The sequence below is a fragment of the Citrus clementina genome, unplaced genomic scaffold (genome assembly GCF_000493195.1).
Source record: "Citrus clementina cultivar Clemenules unplaced genomic scaffold, Citrus_clementina_v1.0 scaffold_1, whole genome shotgun sequence".
In the NCBI taxonomy this organism is placed as follows: domain Eukaryota; kingdom Viridiplantae; phylum Streptophyta; class Magnoliopsida; order Sapindales; family Rutaceae; genus Citrus; species Citrus x clementina.
In genome coordinates, this window is record NW_006263303.1 from 21,451,242 (window position 1) to 21,476,224 (window position 24,983).

General features: G+C 33.8%; 4 protein-coding genes across 4 annotated transcripts; 2 read left to right on the top strand and 2 right to left on the bottom strand.

Annotated features, from left to right (window-relative positions):
* Positions 1 to 385: 385 nt before the first annotated feature.
* Positions 386 to 3,917, top strand: LOC18054300 (chloroplastic lipocalin). Its single transcript, XM_006452174.2, has 5 exons — positions 386 to 1,074; positions 1,822 to 1,957; positions 2,381 to 2,620; positions 3,049 to 3,339; positions 3,503 to 3,917. Exons 1-5 carry the CDS (start codon positions 995 to 997, stop codon positions 3,782 to 3,784), a joined length of 1,029 nt encoding a protein of 342 aa, XP_006452237.1. The 5' UTR covers positions 386 to 994; the 3' UTR covers positions 3,785 to 3,917.
* A 6,470-nt stretch (positions 3,918 to 10,387) lies between these two features.
* On the bottom strand, positions 10,388 to 11,849 carry LOC18055238 (protein LHCP TRANSLOCATION DEFECT). Its single transcript, XM_006452175.2, has 2 exons — positions 11,439 to 11,849; positions 10,388 to 10,892 (listed from the first exon to the last, which is right to left on the bottom strand). The coding sequence occupies exons 1-2, from the start codon at positions 11,700 to 11,702 to the stop codon at positions 10,635 to 10,637; spliced, it is 522 nt and encodes a 173-aa protein (XP_006452238.1). The 5' UTR covers positions 11,703 to 11,849; the 3' UTR covers positions 10,388 to 10,634.
* Positions 11,850 to 12,968: 1,119 nt separating this feature from the next.
* On the bottom strand, positions 12,969 to 15,378 carry LOC18055241. Its single transcript, XM_024192291.1, has 2 exons — positions 15,161 to 15,378; positions 12,969 to 14,204 (listed from the first exon to the last, which is right to left on the bottom strand). Exon 2 carries the CDS (start codon positions 14,091 to 14,093, stop codon positions 13,614 to 13,616), a length of 480 nt encoding a protein of 159 aa, XP_024048059.1. The 5' UTR covers positions 14,094 to 14,204; positions 15,161 to 15,378; the 3' UTR covers positions 12,969 to 13,613.
* A 4,293-nt stretch (positions 15,379 to 19,671) lies between these two features.
* On the top strand, positions 19,672 to 24,675 carry LOC18055240 (microtubule-associated protein TORTIFOLIA1). The gene is made up of 6 exons (XM_024177982.1): positions 19,672 to 20,785; positions 21,012 to 21,203; positions 21,659 to 21,758; positions 21,833 to 22,452; positions 22,540 to 23,415; positions 24,324 to 24,675. Exons 1-6 carry the CDS (start codon positions 20,081 to 20,083, stop codon positions 24,519 to 24,521), a joined length of 2,691 nt encoding a protein of 896 aa, XP_024033750.1. The 5' UTR covers positions 19,672 to 20,080; the 3' UTR covers positions 24,522 to 24,675.
* Positions 24,676 to 24,983: the final 308 nt, after the last annotated feature.

A 24,983-nucleotide genomic window follows, 5' to 3' on the forward strand; every position in this document is an offset into this window, starting at 1 on the left:
CTCCACATAAAGAGCGTAGATAAGGACTAGATAAAAAGCTTGGGTTAGTCTCAAGTCATCTATTTTTTTTTAAAAAAAAAGAGTTAGAAATTAAAATAAAAAATTAAATTTGAAAAATAATGGAAAAAAAATTAAATTCTTAATTTATATATTAATAATAAACTAAAAAAATTTAAAATTATAATATTAACCTCTTTTTAAAGTGTTAATTAATTAAAGTGTTAATTAATTAAGGGAATGTTTGAATTAGAGAATTTAATATTAAATTTTTAAATTTTTAAATTTTTATTTGTTTTAATTTTTAATTTATTATTTTATTTAGAAATATGTTTTTTTAATTTGCTGTTGATTATAGTAAATTGATAACTATTAATTTATTTTAAGTTTACAATAATTTAAAAAAATAAATGAAAGCTTAAGCTCAACTTAAGTGCAGCCTACGCCCATAATGGGCATATAATGGCCTATAATGGGCTCATTCTAAGTCCGGCTCTTATTTTTTTCCTCTATTAGGCTTGCATCTGGGCTCAACTCAAGTCCAGATTTTGTCATCCTTAAACCCGTAGGATTGTTTGGCAACAAAATTTTTAGTTGAATGGACTTTTCAGGCTTTCAGCCAAAATTTAGCCACCAAGCTCCAACATGCACTTTGAAGTGAATTCAGAAGTACTTAAGTAGGAAAAGAAATAGAAATATCTTTATCTAAAAAATGACACGAATATTATATATGTACATTTTTAAAGGTATTCGAAAGTAGAATCTGCGAAAAGGGCTCAACATTTTGCTTCGTATAAGAGTTTTCTGTAATTCACACAAGGATATTTCGGTCAAATTACAATGTAATTTTGGGATAGAATTTTGAGGAAGTGATACAAACAAAATTTGGGAAGCAGAAACTGAACTGGATCACTGACTTGGTGAGTCAAAAACAGTGACAGCTTAAAAGTAGCGAGAGATTGAAGAAAAGAAGAAGAAATCAAAGAATTGAGCAGAAATGGTAAATGTCATACATCAAACATCACCTGCTCTCCTTCAATGTTGCCCTTCTCCTCCTTTTGCCAACTCTATCTATAGGTATTTCTTTTACTTTTTTTTTTCTCCTCATTTATTAAGCTAAGATTATTCTGTAGCTTCTGCAGCTGCTGCTGCTGCTTTATTTTATTTTATTTTTAAATAAAAATTTTTTAGCAATTTTTGATGAATTGGGTTTTGATTGAATTTGCGTTCCAAACTTTTCTTTCGTGCCAGTGGCTATGAGGGCACTTTGAGAACATGATTATGAAAATAATAAGATAAAGTTGGTTAAGAGTTGTTCTTTGAGTTTTTTAGTGCATTTGGGTGTCGATGTTCACTGAATGTGCAAAATGTAGAAGGACCTGTTCGGTCTTATGGGCTTAATTCTGAAATTCATGCTTTTTTTAGATGCTTCTCATCACATCAAGGGAAGCACTTATTGATATTATTATCTATTTTTACAATCATGAGATGATTTTCAGTCCCTTAGGTTGCAATTAGTTGAGCACAATGAACTTTAGAGGATACCCTTTTAGATGGATTTAAATTGTTTACCAGACTCAAAAGGTTGAACCCTTTTTCTGAGCATTGGTCATCAGTATCTAAATATTCACTTTTGAGATCGAATAACTCAAGACTGATGTTTGGCTGTCGTAATGTAGCTCTGAAAGACCAAAGTGAAACTATCAGAATTTATTTTCCATCAAGTTTGGCTATTTAGCATTTCGTTGTCCATGGAAGATGTACAATTTTGTAATCTCCTACACGGAATTTCTACTAAATTATTTTGTTGTTCCGCCTGTCTAGGGGAAATCCAAGGAAAAAGGTGTATAAATGCTCCTTTGACAACCCTATCTCGAATAAGATGGTTACAGGTCATGTAACGAGGCATTTGTTATCGGGGCTTGCTGCCTCCATAATATTTCTTTCTCAAACAAACCAGGTTAGTTGATTTGATTAATAGAATACACACTGTTAACTGATTTTCACATCATGTGCGAGTTTCTTTACTTCAGACAGAACTTGATCACCATGCTGAATGTATAAATCAAATTTTCATCAACATCATCTCTTTATGCACAGAACATGGATAAGATATGGTTCTAATCACTTGGTATACATTTTCTTGTGAGCTTCTATTCAAAGAACAACCATTTATCACTACCCAAATTATTGCGTAACAGAGGAAATTCAGAATTCTACCCGTTCTAGTCAGGTTGATTTCATTAAGAATGTATATTAAGTTCCTGTTGAGTTCCTCTTGATTTGCTGGAGCCTGTAAATACAATAACCACGGTGATATAAACTTATTTTTATTGGATCAGCATTAGATGTTTATAACAATTATCCTCGTCTTGCTTGGAAGGTTGTTGCGGCAGATTTGCCACATTTCCATAATATCTGCCAGCTTGCAAGTGCTACAGATAGTATGCCGACTCTTCCAATTGAGCTAGGGTCTGATGAAAGAAGTGGAATGCTAATGATGATGAGAGGTATGACAGCTAAGGATTTTGACCCTGTCAGATATTCTGGAAGGTGGTTTGAAGTAGCTTCACTGAAACGTGGATTTGCTGGACAAGGACAAGAAGATTGTCACTGCACTCAGGTAAATGATAGAGGTAGGAATTGTGTTGACTGTAATGTAGATATTGTAATCATTTTGTGTGTAACTGCTTCACCAGCAGATAGGGGACCTAATATCTTCCTCCATATCATGCTTTACAGTTAGCCTCATCTGCATTTCAGATTGATGAAACTTTTGCAGGAGGCTATATGTAAGCATGATAGGTTCTTGCATGTCCCATAAGATATTTAAAGCTTGTGGCTACTCCATCTGGCAAACATTTGAATCATTCTGTACATAGAAAATGATTTGAAGGGCCATAAATAATGGAGGATGCATAGAAGTGATTCTTTCATGGATACAAACCTGAGTTAATGTGTCTCATTTCTGTTCAATATATGTTCTTTTTGTCACAACTTTATCCCTTCAAAAATCTAAATGCTAACATATTTTCATATATCAATATGCAGGGTGTGTATACATTTGATAAGGAAAAACCCGCTATCCAGGTTGATACCTTTTGTGTTCATGGGGGCCCTGATGGATATATTACTGGTATAAGGGGAAATGTTCAATGCCTTCCGGAGGAAGAATTGGAGAAGAATGTGACTGATCTGGAAAAGCAAGAGATGATTAAGGGAAAGTGTTACCTTAGGTTTCCTACACTGCCATTTATTCCAAAGGAGCCCTATGATGTGATTGCTACCGATTATGACAACTTTGCTCTTGTTTCGGGAGCAAAAGATAAAAGTTTTATTCAGGTAACTGGACATTTGAGATGACAATGGTGCAATATTTGTATCTTTTTTCAAACTTGGCCAAAACTAATCGGCTAATTATATATTAGGTAGTTAAAGAATGGTACTACCATTGCCATTTTAGATTTCCAATGTTAATGTTTATTCTTTGGCATCAACATTTCAGATATACTCAAGGACACCTACTCCGGGACCAGAATTCATAGAGAAATATAAAAGTTACTTGGCGAATTTCGGCTATGATCCCAACAAAATCAAGGACACTCCACAAGACTGTGAAGTGATTTCTAATAGTCAGCTAGCTGCGATGATGTCGATGTCCGGAATGCAACAGGCTCTTACAAACCAGTTCCCTGACCTAGAACTGAAGTCTCCTCTTGCATTAAATCCATTTACAAGTGTATTAGACACTTTGAAGAAGCTTCTCGAGCTCTATTTTAAGAAGTAATTAAACTTATAACGTTAATGCACTTTCTGCACTTCATAATAACTTACTGAAAATGTCCTGATAAGGCAATGTATAAAATTATATAACCGCATATCTCTTATTATTTTTAAATGAATAGAACTCTGCACTTTCAGGAATAGTTGTATCATTTTGCTTAATCCTTACACCGTCGATCACTTAATTATCTAGTCTGAATTTAATAAGTTAACGGGGCTCTCTGGCTCTCTCCTCTGTTCTTAAGCCATAGACATTTTGGATTGTGACTAACTAAATGTGAGGACAAATGAAATTCACTCATAACTTGATTATGAAGATGGAGCACTCCTAAATATTAAAATTGCCCCTCTCCAGTTCCCTTTGACTGTTGAATATTGTGTAATAGATTGCCAAATTCATCATGAACACACAAAATGCCTCATCATGAAATCCATGATTAACTGAATACAACAGCCTAAGAGAGTTGTTTCAGTGCAATGAAATTGTTACATTGTGAACATAGGCATGCCAAATTCAGTAAGGGGTCATCAAGTAATCGTAACATAACCTCTTGGAGGCAAAAGGTTTTTTGTTGGGGTTTGGGAGTGATATGTAAAGTGGTTGAAGTTATAAGAGCCAATACATAAAGAATAGTGATTCCAATCTTTCCCACTAGTACTAGTATCCCAATTTCATGATTCCAAATATGTTATTCATCCTTGGCAAATAGACTGGATTAATAAGTAATTTTATAAGTTAATAAATATATCATTTAATAAATATTTGACACATCATCACTTGAGCAATGATGGCAATGGGATGGGGTGGGGGTGGGGAAGCCTACCCCATTCCCCACCCAATTAGAAATTTTTGCCTCCATTCCCCACCCTATTCCCTAATAAATTTAGTGGGGTGGGGATGAAGAATCCTCATGTGGGGAATGATTTCCCCATCCCCACCCCATTCCCCATTTATCTATTTTATAATATGTATAAATATATTATTTTAGTAAGTTAAAAATTATAGACTTAAAATAAAATCATCATCATATTATAAAGTATTTAAATTATTTTAAAAAAAATCTAAAAGTTTAAAACAATATCTTAAAATGATATTAAAAGTGAAAAATATTTAAAGAGTGTATCACCTTAAAAGAGAAAAGAAAATATAACAATGTTTCAGAGTTGAAAAATATTATAAGATTTTCTTTTGTTCATATCTTGTTTATATTGCATAAAAATTTTAAAAAAAATATTAATTGACATTATAATTGATAAAATTAAAATTATTAAACAAGAATTAAAAATATATTTATATTTAATGGGGATTGGGGTGGGGGTGGGGTGGGGAGTACAAAACCAAACCCCACCCCATTAAGAATTTTGGGATTATTTTTCCCCCACTCCCCACCCCATTCCCCAAAAATTATTCAAAATTTTTCTCATTTGGGGTGGGGCTCCATGGGGCCCCAAACCCGTGGAGGATTTTGCCATCCCTACACTTGAGATAAAAATATTAGGATAATTCTTAGAAGTTTAATATTATTTAACAGAAAATACTATAAATGTGTGTGTGTATTCAAAATATATATGTGATCACCTACCTGCGGTTGGAGAAATTTGGCATGATTTAACTATACTGAATGATGAAAACATGACTTCATTTGTTAAATACATGTATGAGAATTAAATGTTCTAATAACTTGGATGTCCCATACCCTTACACAATACTCAGAATCGGAGGTTTAATAAAGATATCGGAGAAAACTAAAATAAAAGGATGAGAATGAATCTGTTCATTTTGAAGCAATAATATTGATCCATATTTTTTTTTTTTGAAGAGTAATATTGATCCATATTGTTTGTTCATTCAGCATCCATTTTCTGCAACTGCTTCTCGACAAATCTCTTGAACTTCTCTGGCCCTTTTACTCATATCTTTCCTCTCATAACTATTCAAATCCATAAACATTTTCACAAGCTCTGTAATTTCATCTCTTGTCACCAAACTTTCACTTGCTATCTCAGGTTTCTTTACTCTCCATCCAGTCTTCCAATCTTGTACAATTTGCTTACTATTTGGAACTTGATCCCAGAATATCGGAAAAGTAAGCATTGGGACACCAGCATAAAGACTTTCCATAGTTGAATTTAAGCCACAAAGAGTCCAAAATCCCCCAATAGAAGCATGGCATAACTGTTGGAAAAATATGCTCTTTAAAAGTATATATATTTATTTAATTGTAATAAATAATTTTTTTGATTAATAAAATAAATGAGGTATTTTATTCAAATATCTTAATTACATTAATATTTTGATTCAAGTCTATTTAATCATATTATATGTATTTATGTGATCACCATGTAGATTCATAGAAGACATAAATACAAAGACTTTCGATATCTTAAAAGCATTGGGAAAAGTAAGCATTGGGACACCAGCATAAAGACTTTCGATAGTTGAATTTAAGCCACAAAGAGTCCAAAATCCCCCAACAGAAGCATGGCATAACTGTTGGAAAAATATGCTCTTTAAAAGCATATATATTTATTTAATTGTAATAAATAATTTTTTTGATTAATAAAATAAATGAGGTATTTTATTCAAATATCTTAATTACATTAATATTTTGATTCAAGTCTATTTAATCATATTATATGTATTTATGTGATCACCATGTAGATTCATAGAAGACATAAATACAAAGACTTTCGATATCTTAAAAGCATTGGGAAAAGTAAGCATTGGGACACCAGCATAAAGACTTTCGATAGTTGAATTTAAGCCACAAAGAGTCCAAAATCCCCCAACAGAAGCATGGCATAACTGTTGGAAAAATATGCTCTTTAAAAGCATATATATTTATTTAATTGTAATAAATAATTTTTTTGATTAATAAAATAAATGAGGTATTTTATTCAAATATCTTAATTACATTAATATTTTGATTCAAGTCTATTTAATCATATTATATGTATTTATGTGATCACCATGTAGATTCATAGAAGACATAAATACAAGTTATCTTATGATTAAATAAATTTAGTTCGCAGTTGATAAATAAAATTGAGCACTTTATTTGAGTATAGACTGTAATGAATTCATTGAATGATTTGTCTTAATCATGTATGAATTTATTGATATAGTACGACTACATTGAACATATTACATATGAGATTTAATTAATTTTGTAATAACTGTCCAACTTATTAAATCTCATAGATATTGATTTTACTGTAATTTTAAACTTGAGTTAATTATGATTTCATGATGGTAATTGTCATTCCATTTGAGTTACCAATGGGCACGACACAAACTTGCAGTCAAGATTACTCAGTATCTTGGTGGGATCAATTATGAGTATTGGAGTTATAGATTAACAATATAGAATTTGTACAACACAACTTTTGATGAGTTTTCGGCACTTGATCATAGAATTCCCTGGCTAGAGTGTATCAGCATATTTAGTATGTTGAAAATGATCATTAGAGAAAACGAGTAAGTATCAAGGAATAAGATGTAATTAAATTGATTGAACAGTTAAGATATCGATTTAATTAATGATGTTGTACAAATGATTGTACAATAAAGAAATCAATGTGGCTTGGGATGAATTATTATTCGAGCATACAATTATGGAGGTCAATTCTAATCTTTTAGTGGAGTAGATTTAGAATTAAATAATTAGGCTAATTTAATTACAAGCCTAATTATTGTAGCCACTATTGTATGTTCTCAAATCATCCCCAGGTTAGCTCATTTAATTGACTGTGCTACTACTAGATTAATAAGTAAGATAACTAGTTATTTGAGTTAAAAGCCTAAATATATTATTTAATTGGATGCTCCATGTAAAATTCTGAGAAAAAGATTTTTCTCTCTAATTTTGAGAGAATTTTTTTCTTGTTAGTTGCTTTAGTGGTGATAAAGGCGCCCACACGTTAAGTGCAGATTAAACCTGAGTCACAATCTAGAAAATTATTTGGTGGTGGATTGTGATCTAACAGAAGTAGTGGTGACAGATCGTGATCTGTAAGTTTAAATTACTTCAACGAAAAAAGTCAAATCAAATTTTTAAGATACAATTTTTAGATTACAAATTCCTATATATTGTACGAGAGCGATCCTAAAAAGTTTTTTAAAAAAAAATTAAAATTGATTGTCCCCAACAACAACACCCTCAGTTGGTCACACCAAGGCACCACAATGCCCCGATCATCAGCACGGCCATCTTTAAACCCAGAAGTATCACCTCTTGTCACCTACAAATATCTGACGACACTGTTGCGGATACCAGCTATAATTTCATCCATTTGTGCACTTGAAACTGACAAAACCTTCCCAAGGAGACGTACAAAACTGAGCCAACAGGCTGAGTTTCCAACACTCAAAGTATTTGGGACCATTGTGATAATTACCTAAAAATAATTCAGTAGAGTTTGAAAGAAAACTGTAAAAATAATTACCTAAAGAAAAGAAAAGAAGATAAACAAAAATAATGTAATAATAAGAACTAGTCGAAAATTGGAAAATCATGATTGTTTTATTTATTTATTATGATTATTTTTTTTTTTTGGCACTTGTAAGGAAGGTGTTCGTTTTTATTGCCCACTATCCGCAGGTAAATTGATATGTGAAATAGTCAATTTGTTTTTTTTTTTTTATATATGAAATGATAAAACAATCAAAATTAACAATTTATAAAAAACTCTATTTTATACATTTAAATTAAAAAAAATTGTATACATATTAGTTTCATTCGAAGAGATTTTGCATATTTAACTATATCAAAAAGAATGATGTTATACATTTAATATAAGGACAATGCATGTTTAAGCTCTCATAGATGTCATATTTATCATTTGTATCCCTACTAGATTTTTAATTACTTTTGTAATCCCTCTCGTTAAAAGATAATATATAAAGTTAACATTTTTTTTCATTTACTATTCTACCCTTTTTTTAAGAAGATTTTATGATATTTTTAAGTACTTTAATACCAAAATTAAAGAGAATATGAAATGATTAGTCCTATATAATTACCACAAGAGTGCTTATATTTTTTTATTTTCTTTTAATCTTAATAAATTGGTTAATTTAAATTCTAAAATATCACAACTTAAATGACTATTTTGCCTTTATTTTCACAATTAATTTTGATATCTCTTAATGGGAGGGAAGAAAGAGGTGATTAAGAACTAGTATGGATATAAGTGGTAAATATGGCATCTATCAAGCTTCCTCCTATTTAATATATGTTTACGGGTTAGATGATAAATACGTGTCTATTAAAGAAGTAATGAGAATACTCTTACAATATCAGAAATTTCATTTAAAATCATACGGTATATATAGAGTTGAAATAATTGTTGTATAATTAGTTGAATGATTGTCATTTTGCACAATGTATTCTGAAAATGCCTTGTGGAAGAGGAAAGCATGAGAGAAATGATAGTACATGAAAGCGTTCACGGCAGCTCTATTTGAAGGGCAAATAATATTTCATTTGGCGTCAAGCTTTTTCTCTAAGGCAATTCATCAAACACTTCATTAGTTTCATCAAACGCCTTCATCTTGATTTCATATACATCCTTATTAAGTACTTAACCGCGATAAGTCCATGTTACTGTCTCAATTGATCAAGTTCAATCACTCTTCTCTCTATCTCTCTTTCTCACTAGAAACAAGTGACTCTGTTAAATTTACACAGTTTGGATTATTAATAAAATTAAACCTCTGGTCAAATGACAATGGAGCATTCCTAAGTGATATTGTGTAACAATAATGTGGGAATTTCTTTGAGGTGACCGACTAAAATCGTTGGCAACGCAAGCGTATTTACTCCGATTGATGGCCAAACTTTAAAAAAAAAAAAAAAGTGTACAAGTAAAATTTTTGTGTTTTTTCGTCACCCATTAAATGGGTTTGGCGTGATTTAGCTGCATCCAAAATGAAGTTAACATGATTTTGATAAATAATTGAATTTGCAAGATGACGTCATGAATTATGCTAATTGTAAATGCATTACTGAATGAATCAGATAGTAATTTATTGAAAACTCCACATAGATAAACTTTCTAATTTAATTCTTGTTACGACAATCCTCCAAAGTATTAACAATAAGTGTAATATTAGAGCGACAATCTCATGTATGATTTGCTATCACATTTTATTTTTAGTTAAATAAAATATCAAATACTAACACTAAATCATATGTGCCAAGTAAAATTTTCATTCAACAACTCATATGATGTCGTGTCGGTTTGTATAAAAGAACTTGTGGCTAAATTATTATGCTACTAATGATTATGCTCTTAAAATATAGCTCAGTAAATCAAAATGTTCTTTTTATTCTATCCATTCAACTTGGCGTCACCATAACAGTGCATTATTTTAGTAGAGAAGAGAAGCTAAGAATTTTTCATGGTTTAAGCAAAACAGTAGTTTGTGTGTGAGTTTGAGATGTAGTATGAGCAGTGAATGAAGCAAAGCAAGAACATGGACCTTCTTGTGCCAAACAAAATATTACAAGAATCAAGCAAATCAAGAACAGGGAGAGGAATAGGGTCCTAAAATACTTTAGAATTTCCTCGAGTACAAAAGAAACACACTCAATCAGGTCCATCATTTTCATCCAACACAAAAGTGATCAATTCATTTTCTTGATACATGATGCCAATACATATTATCTGAAATTACTACTATGAAATAGCTTTGGCTGGGCATGATTGGATAGACAAATAATGTCCATAAAGATGACTAATGACCTCATGAACTTACCAACAATCGTACATTGTCAAATTTGCATATTACATGTGGGCAGCAATATTTCCAAATATAAAAACTAGAATCATAATGATCAGAATGAGTAAGGTCACGCCTTCTGTACTGAAAAATTAAGAATGAGGTCCTTGATTTCTTCACTTGGAGCTCTTTCAAGAGCAGTCCTTCCATCTGCATCCTTGACGGTATAGCTAGCTCCAGCTCTCAACAGCTCTTCAATTTTCGGCTTGTCACCTTCCGAGGCAGCCAGCATCAGTAAGATGTCAACGGGATGGATGTTCTGGCTCAGAAGAGCCTCCATCTTATCATATGTACCCTCAACAGCAAGCATCCCCATGTAGTTGAAGTACTATAAGACAATACAGCTTCTTCAGTAGTCGACAAAAAGAAAACCTTTCTACGATCCTAATTGATATCGTATTTTCTTTACTTCCAACAAAAGCAGTCTAAGACCTTTTCATTCATACAATAGTTTGGTTGAACAATTAAATCATAATGAGCAAAAATCAGTTTAGCCAAGCATAATTAGGTAAGTTTATAACCATTATGCTACCTTTATGGCAAGTACATATGGTAATTCTTCAGGGAGTGGCAATTCTACTACAAATTCCAACTTCAGGTCACAATTAAGAACGTAAAACTTTATATTCTTGTTCTTTTCTGCTGCAGACATCCACATTTTGTTAAATTTTGTCATACCACACCCTTGTAAATGTCAAATAAAGCATCCCATCAATTTAAACTAACCAAAACTACATAATTTATTCACACATCTTACATCTAAACATTTCAAGGCCAAAAAAAAAAAAAAAAAATTCCACAATAAAGAAATTTAATCTATAAATAAAGGCATCAAATCTACACGCGAATGGAGAGTGAGAGTGAGAGATAGAACCTGCTCGACATCATCTCTATCAAAATCATCCCTTTTTTGGCTACCATAAATCCCTGCATTTTCAGCATCAACACCATTTTTACCAAACTTGAACCAGCACTGAGCTCTGGACCCATTCGAGGGTCCTATTCTAGAGGGTCTGAAACATTTCAGATTATTTTTAGTACCCAGAAACTGGGAACTGAACTTTGTGCAAGAAGATTGAGAATTCGAAGGTTTTGAAACAAAGTGTATGCTGGCCGTAATGCACGGGATTGAAGCCATAACTCAAAATTTTTATCTCTGCAACTTTGAAACCATATGAAGCTGGCTTATCACTTCAGTTTCTGTTTACACGTGTGCAAAGTGCAGTGTAAGAGAAAAATAATGATAAATATGGTGTGACTTGTATTCACAAGATCAATTGGGAAATATGATATGGACCGTTGATCAGGCTGTTTTAATTTGCCGCTACTTATCAACGACACAGATCAGATTATATTGGGCTGGGCTAAACATATCACCACAACAGTTCATTGAACCAAGCCCAACTTTGCTTCACTAACACTAAAGGTGTGTTTGGGAGTGAGGTGCTGTAACTTTTAAACTGCAGCTGCTGTAGAGTAAAAACTATAACTTTGGAATAAAAGTTGAAAAATTTTTTTTGTTAAGCTACCAAAATCCAGCTACAAGTGTTATCAAACACTTTAGTAGCTGGGCACCACACTCCCAAATGGACTCTAACTCACTCTCACATTCGTTTGTTTTTATTTTATTTTTTTCGGGTTCTCGTAACATTTTTAATTGGGAGATAGAAGACACTTCTCTGATCTCTGATCTCTTTAAGAAGCCTGATCTAGTGTATGCCGTTGCATGCCTGTTGCATATGCTATGGTACGCGACGGCATGCGTGATGAGTTTCTATTGGAGGATCTTTGCTATAGGGCCAGCACATCCAATGAAAGCTCGCCACACGTGCGCGACGGCTAGATCACATTCCTCTTTTAATACTGCTATTATCACTTACCAGTTACCTCTACAGATTTTATGATCGACTCAATACGATAACATCCATTACTGATGTACAGCTGCAATGGGACAAAGGGCTTTTAAGTTTCAACAAAACTGGGAGGTGGTTCTTTATTTACATTTACTCTTGCCTTACCACTCAACTGTACTACTGTAGTAAGAGCCCAGGAATTGAATCTTTTCACATTGTTGATCGGTCAAGTATGAAGGCTTCAAATCATATTTTTCCCATGAACCCTGAAAGTAAATCATCACCAAACTGTGCCCATTACCGTAAAGCCATCAAGTTGCTTCGCCAAAATTCAACCCTACCCTCTTCCTTTTTCATTTTTTTTCCCTTGCCATTGAAGGCACAAATAGGAAAATAACAGCTTACTTAAAATGGTCATGAATGAGCTCATCCTTCTTTTAAAATCTGACATATGCAACCATCTTCGCTTAACTTATCACCAATTGTGATTGAACTTGTTGATATCACAACTTAAATGTTCACCTAAATATGTATCTAGACAAATGACATTGTGTAATTAAAAAGGCACATATCTTGTTAGAAATTTTAAATGTTTTTAACTGCAGGCACATGAATACAATGACTGTATACATGTCACTATCCAAACATCCAACTAGCTCTGGATAAAGAACATGAGGTAAAGAATTCATGTGAAAACACTATGTATAATAAGGCCAATGACCAAGTGATCCAGACTCGATGCAACTTCCCCACCATCACTAGACCCAGAAGCTTCCCACTCTTCATCTACAATCTTCTTTCACTAAAAACAAACAGAACATGTATAAATCCAGCAACTTCACCACTGAAGTTCCTGAAAACATGGCTGCACCTGCACACACTCCTGTAGAAGTAGGCACTAGAGGCACTGTCGGATCCCTCATAATGAAAGAAATTGAGTACTTTAGCCAGCTTGAATTACGCTGCCAAGATGGCTCACACAGGCCTCAAACTCATGTTACAGAGATGGCTTCATCTAGTAGTCACTGTGGACCAACTGCTACATCTGTGACAACAACCCAAAAGAAGAAAAAGAGAAGAGGCAACAGGTTGCCAAGCATATGTTCAATGGTGGAAGTCCTGGATAAGAGTCAGCCAATTGGGATTTCAGGTTTCAGTTACAGGAATCTGAAATCTGATATGAAGAAGCTGCGGGCTTAGATAATACTCTCAGATAGCTTTGAGAATCCAAGCTTCTTGAGTTTATTTGTTATAGGATTAGCCCATGCTCTATCTGGTTGCCCGCATCTTATGTCCACAATTTCAACAATTTTAGGTCCTTTCTTGTTGGTTTTCTGCCCGTTAGCTGTTCTATCCGGCATTTTATTATCAGACCCTAGCATTGGGACCCGATGAGTACTTTTATCGTAGCCTTTTGTTTTCTGAACAACTTCATGGCTTTTGCGAGTAGTATTGTTGCTGCTGCTGCTTGTACTAGCTTCATCTAATGATTTTCTAGGTTGTAATTTTTTAGCACCGGTAGCACCACAAGCAACTGAAACAGGTGGTGTTTGAGGCGTCCGAGGTGCAGGTTTAATGGATTCCAGTTCCCTAGTCATCAGGGAACTGATCGTTCCAGTGGTGCCAACTTTGATGGATCCTCCACCGCTCTTGATAGTTTCTAGTGTATGAACCATGTTTCTCCACAAGTTTCAATCAGAAGTCTAAGAAGAGATCTTCCAAAAGATGAAGTTCTTTGCCCTCAATGCTCGCTTGGAGAAAGATTGCAGACGAAAGCAATTAAAATCCTGCAAAGCAATAACACCACCCAATGCATGTAGATTTGAGTTGTATTTTCTGGTTGAAATGTAGCTCATATTCTTAAGATTAAAGTTATTTTTTTTCCCCAAAAAATGATATAATTACACTGGCAAAGTATAAAGCTGCATATTGAAAGAAAAGCCGGATAATTCCCCGTTGATTTTCCATAAGCATGTATTCTAACTAACACAGCTTAAGTATATAGTAAGAAAGTGCAAGTCCTGCATTAAGGCAAAAAAAGCAAAAGAACATGCAATTACCCTAAAGACTGATAGATTTCCTGGAAAAGGCAGAATGAAAAAACTCAGAATAATGACTTCAAAACTGGTAGAAACAGGAAAAACATGTCTAGACTGAAATGCGTAAGATTTTAACATACAAAGAAGAACATTCTAGTCGAATAACTGCAGCTTGCAAATGAACTCCAGCAAAGACCTGTTTAATTCACAGCAACTTGACCGGGAATAGGATCATTAACACTTTCAACTTCCAGATAAACAAATCAATTAAGTCAAGGTCAAAATTGTCTTTATAAATGTTCTTCAAGTTTCCAAGCACTAAATGAAATCTAGGTTGCAACTGGGAATGCGAGTCAACCATTTTGTCTGAATAAAACCTCAAATTTTGCATCAGAGCAAACTTTCAATTTCTTTAATAATAAAGGGGGGAAAATCCCAGGTCAAAGGACAACAAGAAAATACCATTCAATCAAAACTTAAGTTATAAATTAAGGAAAAGTTGGATATATGCACAAAGAAAACAAGATATAAACTGGCATCAAATACCCAAAAGCCCAAAAACCTCAACAACAAAAAAAAGAGAGCATCTTCTTAAAGCTTTCAACAACCAAAAACTCATAAACATGCCATCAATCATACAAATACAGCATAACCGAACAACAAAAATTGAAGCAGACCATAAAGATAAAGATTTTAAAGCATACCCAATACAACAATCAAGACCACTATCATTAAACTTGAGCAGCTCAGCTTGTTTGATGAAGATGACAGAAGCAAATGAAAGCTATTTGCTAGTAGCTCACCCACTCTTTTTTCATTTTGTGAGTGAGATCTCAGACTACTTCTACAGTATCCAAAAAGTCTAAAAATCTTCACATGTGAGATTAGATAATGACAACTTCAAGAACATATGTAATCTAAAGTTACAAATTCCTGTCTGTTTGTACCGTGTGTATTATATAATGTGTTAGACCAGTCAAGGCACACCAATCATGGTGCAGTGAAAGTCATTAACAATAACCCCCAGGCATTTGCTGGTAGCTTTCATTAAGTCTTTTAAGAATTTTATTTTATTTTTCTCTTGATGCTAATATTACGTCCAGGGTAAAGATTAAATAATAATAACAATAACAACATTTAAAAAAAATTCAATCTCATTCACTAACCATCAACCTTTACTTCTTATTAATATACAAATTTTAAATGACCGTATTAATATTTAAATTTTAAATGACCGCAAATGCAAAAAGCATATAGTAGGAGAAAAAAAATGAACTTCCATCTAAAAAAAATCAACACCCAATACATTTCGGATCCATTTGGAATTATTTTGTCAGAGGCTCAAAAGGTAAAAATTAATTTTGGTGTTTGATAATTTTTTTTTTATAAATTATTTTTTGTAAGATCACCCAATTTTACACTAGATTTTAAAAAGCAGAGGAATAGTAAATTTTCAAAATCTAATTTTGAGAATAAGTTTTATATTTAATATAATTTTATATATATTATAAAATCCAAAATTATCCTTATCAGTTGTAAAATAAAATTATTGATTTTGAGGATATTATTTTTATTATTATCAATTATATTGAGATAACAAAATAAACAATAACACTAATAATATAAAATATTTAATTTAATTATCAATTATTATATACAACAAAAGATATTATATATACATATTTATAAATGTGTAAATAAATTTTATTCTATATTATGTCTAATTCAATCATTTATATTCTTACAACAGTAAAATAATAAGATTTACTGAATATATATGACTGTTTTTAAAATTTATAACATTTTTAAAACTAAATTTTACCAAATTTTTATTTGATTTTCTTCAGAATTGATTATTTTTACGACATAACTAACAATAATTATTTAAAAAACTATAACATTACTAAACTGATCCTTAATATTTTCAAGTTGGGTTGACAGAGAAAATAATAGATGAAAATAAGAAATATTGGCAATAACGTGATCCCCGTTTCGTAAAAATAGTTTTACAATTATTGTCGGTGCACATAATGAAGACTTTTTGTGGCAGAACATCTACGTGCTAAAAAGTGTGATTCGAAATTTATTCAAATTATAAGTACTGATAAGTCTTGGCTTCTCAACGCATGGACTAAACTTACGTTATTTGACTAGCTAATTTGCTTAGGGTCAGTTTAGTAAAATTATAGTTTTTAAAATAATTATTGTCAATTTTATTATCAAAATAATCAGTTGTAAAGAAAATTAGTTAAACATTTGATAAAATTTATTTTAAAAGTGATATAAATTTTAAAAACAGTCAAACGTATTGTGTAAATCTTACTATTAAAACTAATGTAAGAATATAAATGACTAAATTAGACATGATGTTGAATAAAATTTATTTACACATTTATAAACATGTGCATAAAATATTATAATAATTGATAGCTACAATAAATATTTTATATTATTAATTTTATTTTTATTTTTTATCTCAATATAATTAGTAATATTAATAATCTTTTTAACTTTAATGATTTTATTTTCTGATTAATAAAGATAATTTTAGATTTTTATAATATATATGAGGATATATATAGAATTGTATTAAAATTAAACATTGAAAACCTACTCCTTTTTGTTTTGTAAAATCTGCTATAGGATTGGATGATTTTACCAAGAGTGATTTATTTATTTTTAAAAAAATTTATTAAACACTAAAATTAATTTTTAGTTTTTTAAAATTATTTTTTAAGACTCTCAAAAGTAATTCCGAATAGGGTCTTAGTCAAAGTTCGAAGGTTTGGACATTACATATTTGTACTGATATGTATTTCGAAGTATCATTGCAAGTCTCACCCAAATAGATCGAATTGTAGAGCAGTAACAAGTTCAGAAGAGGGAAGGTTGATGCAGTAAAGTCTAAATATAAAGATCAATTTATAAATCTTCGACATGTCTAAAACTCAATTCTCATCCAAATGGGTCTTGTGTACGTGCGCGGGGCTTGACTTGTTCGGCAAAGACAAGGACTTTGATTGAACTAGATATAACTTTTTTTTTTTTTTTTTTTTGGGTCAAATTTTGAATATTTTAACAAGATGAAACTTATAGCCTCAAGTCTTTTATTGTCATACTTGTTATGTCGTAGACTGCTCAAGGGAACCCTTAATATAAGGGAAAAGTGATGTTTTGGGACTGCTCAAGGGAACCCTTAATACAAGGGAAAAGTGATGTTTTGGGCTTAAAACTCTTCATAATATAAAGGGAAAAGTGATGGTTAAGAGCCTGAGGAGGATGGTGGGTTAGTTTGATTGCTCAACAGAAAAAGAGAGTGAGGTGTTCAGAGAGTTTCCAATGCCTAGCTCAATAATCTCATATTAAGAAATAAAAAAAAAATGGCTAACTATACTTGAGTTTATTTTAGGTAGACCTATAACTACATGATTCTTTTTTACCAGTATTGTCTTGAAAAAAAAAAATGACAGAAATTTTTGGGATGTATCTTTGACTTCACATACAATACCAAGAATGATAAATTAATTTGACGAATTTCCAGAAAAAAAAGATTTTTTTTTATTTTAAATTTTAGAGGGTCCTGAACGTGGATTCCATTTTCCTAAAACCAAATCTGCAAGAAATCAGGAAGGGTGGAATCAATCATTGCAACAATAACACTTAACCAACAATCTTCCCATAAATCATGCAAAAATGTTAACAAACACAAGAACCCATGAATGAATAATTCCCACCAACAAACACCTAAGACTCTTGATTATTCTAATTCATTGAGTGATGTAAAGAAATAAGAAAGGGGTCCTACCTTTTATAATAAAGAAAATGCTACTTTTTCCGGATCAAACTCCGAATTATTTTAAAATGACGTGGTTTTGATTTTATTTTTTTTTTTACTTGCATGAAACATAGTCGTTTGAGTTAGTAAAAACAAAACAAACTAAAGCAGAAAAAAACTCAGAGAAACATCTACGCTATGCAGAGAAACAGTTACTCTTAGCTCTTCCTCTTCGATTTTTCAGCGCACCTATTTAAGTTCTTCCTCTTCGATTTTTCAGCAGCTGTTTAAGCTCTTTCTCTTCGATTTTTCAGCAGCTGTTAATATTTACTGACATAAGACAAGTTTCGGCATTTGCACAAGCTAAGTTACGAATCGAGTCCCTTTAAACGAGCTGCATGCCAAATTTACGACTAATATGCTTAATCTACCGCCAATTCTAAAGCACAGAATGTTCAGAAAAATAAAAGCAACAAACGTCATACATTCCCAATAGTGGGATCAGCTAAACTGGAAAAGTACCATCACAATTCCAAGCTCAGTGCTTTTTTTTTTTTTGGGCTGTTGTACCAAATTTATAGGACATATAAATACAATCAATCATCTATTATCCTCATTTCGAATTACTCAAATATTTTCGTTATTGAAAATGAGACAAAAATTCGAAAAGAAAATTTAATACAAACTTGACAACAAAAATGAGATAGAAAACGAAGAGGACAAAATGAATGGCAAATTTTCCTGGTGAAACGAAGAGGGGAAGATGAAAACGAAGAGGAGAAGACAAAAACGAAGAACGAAGAGGAGAGCTTTTGCTAGAGTGAAACGGTAGTGTTTCATGAAGAAATTAAAACAGCGTCGTTTTGATTTAGTTTCCAGAGTTTGACCCGAGGCAAATAGCAGAACTCTTATAATAATTGAAATTTCACAAACTTGTAAGATCTCGACCGTACATATTAAGTAATAAAGTTAACGGTTGCTATCGCTTGATCAAACTCATACTTTATTATAGGCTCTACATTTTTCAGTTTTTAAAATTTTTTAAGACGATACACAAATTTTAAATTTCAAATCCACTTCCCGTTTAATAATAATAATAAGTCGTTAAGACTCATGCAATACTCCACATATATTTTTTCCTTTCCAAAATTTGAAAAAAGAAAAATTACCGCTAGCCTTCGTTAATTTGCAAATTCACAATTTCGCATGAAAAGCAAATTTCTTTTTCAGATAATAACAACTAAATCCCTTATTGTTTATAATTTAAAGATGATAAGGATTAAAAGTTGTATCAGGAGCAACCGAGCAAGGGACTTATGTGATATAAACGGCGACAATCTATAATTATTTCTGGAAAAGTAAAAAGTATAAGATCCCTGATGTTATTACCCCATCACCTAAAACTAAAAGTAGTATTTAATTTTTTTTTTGGGGGAAAAAAAAGAAAGAAAGAAAGAAAGAAAGGTGAAATTACAGATCTATCTGGTTTTGAAAAGACTATCGTGTTCGCTTCACCTGGGTAAACAACAGCAGTAAGTAACAGTAACAGATCTCAAAATATTTGGTTTCTTCATTCAATTGATGCATGAACCCCACACTCATCACACACCAACAAGCAAGCGGCAAGCCTTAGCTCTCACTCCATCTCTTCACATTTTCATCATCTCTCAACTTTCCCTCCTTCTGATCATGTGAAAGTTCAATTCTTCTCAGTGCAGTATTGACATTCATTATTTATTAACAAAACCCATTTTATTTTCGCTCTTCAATCTCTTTATCATCAATGTGTGTGTCTAAATCTTTGTAAAAATCGATTTTGTGCCGTCCATCCGTTCGATAATAAGCCACAATGAGTTCACAACCGAATAAGTTTACAAAACCCGCAAAACCGACAAGCCAAGGCCAGCAAAGTTCGTCGGCAAATTCTTCAAGATCGTCTTCTTTGTCTTCCCACTTGGCCATGGTTGAAATGAAGCAAAAAATCCTCACATCTTTGTCAAAACTAGCCGATCGCGACACCCACCAAATCGCCATTGAAGATCTTGAGAAGACCATTCAAACTCTCTCTCAAGAGTCTCTCCCCATGCTGTTGAATTGCCTCTACGAATCCTCTAACGACCCCAAACCCGCTGTGAAGAAAGAGTCTGTGAGGCTTCTGGCTCTTGTGTGTGAGCTTCACTCTGAGTTGACATCCACTCATGTTACTAAAATTATATCCCACATTGTTAAGAGATTGAAAGATAGTGATTCTGGGATGAAGGAGGCGTGTCGCGATGCGATTGGCTCGTTGTCTAAACTGTATTTGAATGGCAAGGAGGAGAATAATGGAACCGTCGTGGGCTTGTTTGTTAAGCCTTTGTTTGAGGCAATGATGGAGCAGAACAAAGGGGTGCAATCTGGTGCTGCAATGTGTATGGCTAAGATGGTGGAATGTGCCTCCGACCCACCTGTTGTGGCGTTTCAGAAGCTGTGTGCTAGGATTTGTAAATTGTTGAGCAATCAAAATTTCATGGCCAAGGCTTCTCTTTTGCCTGTTGTTGGGAGTTTGTCTCTGGTTTGTACATAGTTTGGTTGTTAATTTTGGCAATTTACATTTACCGGCAGTGCACATTTTTTATTTGGTTGGTTTGTTGTGTGGCATTTTGCCTGATAGTTGTGCAGTTTAGCTAGCCTGGAGGCAGCAAGAGAATGAATTAGCTAGTAAAACTTTATACAGTTTAAGATTTGATATGAGAAGAGAGTAAGTTCTGGGTATGTGACAATGTGTTCACTTGTTGCAGGTAGGAGCAATTGCACCTCAGAGCTTGGAACCATTACTACAAAGTATTCATGAATGTCTTGGGAGTACGGATTGGGCAACACGTAAGGCAGCAGCTGATGCATTAAGTGCCTTAGCATTGCATTCAAGCAATTTGGTTATAGATGGAGCCACTTCTACACTGACAGTGCTTGAGGCTTGCCGATTTGACAAGGTAGCTTTTTGGTTCTGTCTGCATGGACATACCTGGTCTAGCCAGTAGTCAATATTTGGTGGGATCATGTTTGGTGGAAAAGAACTGGAATATGTTGGATCATTTGTTAGGAATTATAAATAATTCTACTGAACATACATATCCTCTTGATAGAATGTCCATACTAGGTTATATATTTCAATGAGCAAAGAATTTAACAAGCCATACTAGGCATGTTTTGGAAAACTAACAAATCTATATGTAGTGAAAGGAAACTTTTGACTGCTTGGCTTCTCTCAACTGGTCCAGAAACTGTCCTTGACACTTGCATGTCATGCTCTTTGCAGCTGTTCTAAAAAATTGATTTGTAATTTGTGAGTAATCCAAGAAATTTGAAACTAGGTTTGTGTTGAGTGGGTAGTTGTCTTGGGGGCTATTTGTCATGTTGAATTGATAATCTATTAATGGTTTTTCAGATAAAACCTGTCAGAGATAGTATGAATGAGGCACTGCAATTGTGGAAGAAGATTGCAGGAAAAGTGGATGTGGGATCAGATGACCAGAAATCTTCTCCTGGTAAGATGTTAGCTGTATTTCTGTCCAAAATGTAATATTTTTTCACTCTCACAGAATCTCTTTGTAAGTTCCAGATGGCAAAGCCCCTGAACCAGGTGAGGACCTGAAGAATTCGAATCCTAGTGACAAAAGAGCTGAGCTGTCAGCCAAGGGTCCATTCAATGGTTCTTCCCCTGCTTCAGCGTCTCTTACCAAAGGAAAAGCTGGAAACATTTCAGAGAAAGCAGTTGTGATTTTGAAGAAGAAAGCACCTGCCTTGTCTGACAAAGAGCTAAACCCAGAATTTTTCCAGAATTTGTCAAGGGGTTCAGGTGATTTGCCAGTTGAAGTAGTTGTTCCTCGTAGATGTCTCAACTCTTCAAACTCAAACAATGAGGAAGAATCAGACCCAAGTGATTTGGATTTAAAAGGAAGATCAAATCGCATGGGAAACAGCCAGACAGATGACTTCTCCGTTTCTCTTAATAATAAACATCGTAGCATTGACAGAGGCACTGCTGGTGGAAATGGAAAAGACCCAAGAATGAGGGCATCTGATGTTGAAAGGGAGTTATCTGGAAATCGTGCTGGTTTCTCTAAGACTGATAGCCAAGCTGAAGGATCTTTTATTAACAACAAAGGTAATTGGTTGGCTATCCAGAGGCAGTTAATGCAGTTGGAGAGACAACAAGCTCATCTCATGAATATGCTGCAGGTATTTTTGAATTTCTCAAAAGAAAATGGCTCCTTGACATGCTTTTATTATTGATTTGAATTGTAAGATGCTTATCCTATATTGCAGGATTTCATGGGCGGGTCTCATGATAGTATGGTAACTCTGGAGAACAGGGTTAGGGGTCTTGAGAGAGTTGTTGAGGACATGGCACGGGATTTGTCAATATCATCTGGTAGGAGAGGTAGTAATTTCGCAATGGGGTTTGAAGGATCAAATAATAGGTCGTTAGGCAAGTATAATGGTTTTGCTGAATACTCCGGTACCAAGTATAATGGGCGGACTCCATTTGGAGAAAGATTTGCCCAATCTGATGGAGTGGCTGCAAGTACCAGGGGTAGGGGCCCTTCTTGGAGATCTGACATGTCTGATGCTTGGGATTTTACTGCATATGGTGCTTCCAGAAATGGACAGCTTGGTTCTAGGAGAGCTCCAGGTGGTGGTCCTGTGGATAGCAGATCACCTAAATCAGAACATGATAATGATCAGGTTGGTGGCAGGAGAGCATGGGATAAGGGGACTGGACCTGTCAGGCTCGGTGAGGGGCCTTCTGCCAGAAGTGTCTGGCAAGCATCAAAGGATGAAGCTACCCTGGAAGCCATTCGGGTGGCTGGGGAAGACTGTGGAACATCTCGGTCTGCCAGGGTTGCTATCCCCGAATTAACTGCAGAAGCCATGGGTGATGACAATGTTGGGCAAGAGAGGGACCCAATCTGGACTTCTTGGACTAATGCAATGGATGCCATTCAAGTGGGTGATTTGGATACAGCTTATGCTGAAGTTGTGTCTACAGGGGATGATTTCTTACTTGTGAAGCTAATGGACAGATCGGGACCTGTTGTTGACCAACTCTCAAATGAGGTAGCAAATGAGGTCTTGCATGCTATTGGGCAGTTTCTACTAGAGCAGAATTTGTTCGACATTTGTCTGTCTTGGATTCAGCAGGTATGAAGCTTTTCTTACTATTCAGTTTCTTTTAAGCTGCTCATTTTGGAGATTTTTACATCTTATACGCACTTCGTGACCTTCCAAATCTTAATCATTGGAATCTGGATTAATTGAGCATGGGCAGGAATACGTAAATTATGGATGCAAGGATTTTTATAAACCAAGATTTTGTAGGGGCTTTAGGTTCTTTTTAAATATTTTAGAATCCACTTGATTCTGTTTTGGCAAAGAGGAGAGGGTAGCATTTAAATGGTATCACTACTGCACACATGTTCTCTTTCTTGGCTAGACACTAAAAATGGACTGATTACAATCACAAACGTTGCTCGCAATGAGTGTCACCTAGATGGCATGTGCATTTGAAGCAAAAAATTGTTGTTAGAAATCATGGATATTTCACTTTTTGAATATGATCTGTGACGTCCCTTCTGGTTTCAATTTTATAAATGGAGGCTGCAGTTTTAAAAGTGTTAGTGGACTCTGTGGTGTCCTTTGACAAAGCCATAGCTATTGTATGTACCTCCCATTCATGTAAAATATTTTAAAATGAAAATAGCTCTTGTATGTACCTCCCATTCATGTAAAATATTTTAAAATGAAAAAATAGAGAGATACTCGTGGTTCAAATCACATGAGCCCGACCTTAATAGTTAAATCAGTAACCAGGTTTCAAATCAGCTTCAGTTTGCAGTTGATTGTTACTCCTCCAATAACTTTGGTATAGGGGCTTTACTGGCTGACTATGTAATATAATAGGATACTGTGACCTCTTCTTATTCACTCTCCTTTCTGGCTGATTTACTGAACAGGATACCAGATTTCAAATTATTGTGTTGTACTCCCACAATATTTATTGACAGTTTTATTTATTTATTTATTTTTTTTCCTTTGGCTGTGTACTTCAGTTGGTTGAACTTGTGCTGGAAAATGGACCTCACGTCTTGGGCATTCCAATGGAATTGAAGAAGGAGCTCTTGCTAAATTTACATGAAGCTTCTACGACAATGGACCCACCTGAAGATTGGGAAGGTCCGGCACCTGACCAGCTTTTGCTGCAACTAGCCTCAGCCTGGGAAATTGAACTGCAACAGTTTGATAAGTAGTTAGCTAAAAGGCCTATTGGTGATTTCTGTATTTTGTATGCCAAACTTTTGATTGGTTTGCTTCCTCTGCTGCTCTGCCCATCCTGTATTTTACACCGATGCTAAATGAACATTCCTATGATACAAAGACAGAGTTTGGCATCTTGCATCAATACATCAATTGTTTCATAGTGCTTCATTTTTGGTATATACTTAATTTATTTTCATACGACCCACCTGAATGGCATGTATGGTAAACATAGGGAGAATGGGATACAATGAATTTATGCATTCTCAGACACCATTCCATTTTTATTTCTGCACATTCTTCAAGCCAGTGATTGGCTGATATCATTTTGCAGTATTGTAAAAAAAGTTGCAGTTATGGCACACGATGAAACTTCGTACGAGGTCATCGGAATACTGCACTAGCTCAGACAGCGACATGTATTTTATTATGATTTAGTTACTGATAGTAGCCAT

Excerpts from the sequence above, each read along its gene's own strand:
- LOC18054300 (XM_006452174.2), top strand. The coding sequence starts at position 995 with ATGGTAAATGTCATACATCAAACATCACCTGCTCTCCTTCAATGTTGC. Across the intron at positions 2,621-3,048 it reads AAGATTGTCACTGCACTCAG|GGTGTGTATACATTTGATAA; the intron begins GTAAATGATAGA and ends ATCAATATGCAG. Across the intron at positions 3,340-3,502 it reads AAGATAAAAGTTTTATTCAG|ATATACTCAAGGACACCTAC; the intron begins GTAACTGGACAT and ends TCAACATTTCAG.
- LOC18055238 (XM_006452175.2), bottom strand. The coding sequence starts at position 11,702 with ATGGCTTCAATCCCGTGCATTACGGCCAGCATACACTTTGTTTCAAAA. Across the intron at positions 10,893-11,438 it reads ATAGAGATGATGTCGAGCAG|TACTTCAACTACATGGGGAT; the intron begins GTTCTATCTCTC and ends ATTGTCTTATAG.
- LOC18055241 (XM_024192291.1), bottom strand. The coding sequence starts at position 14,093 with ATGGTTCATACACTAGAAACTATCAAGAGCGGTGGAGGATCCATCAAA.
- LOC18055240 (XM_024177982.1), top strand. The coding sequence starts at position 20,081 with ATGAGTTCACAACCGAATAAGTTTACAAAACCCGCAAAACCGACAAGC. Across the intron at positions 21,204-21,658 it reads AGGCTTGCCGATTTGACAAG|ATAAAACCTGTCAGAGATAG; the intron begins GTAGCTTTTTGG and ends ATGGTTTTTCAG. Across the intron at positions 21,759-21,832 it reads TGACCAGAAATCTTCTCCTG|ATGGCAAAGCCCCTGAACCA; the intron begins GTAAGATGTTAG and ends TGTAAGTTCCAG.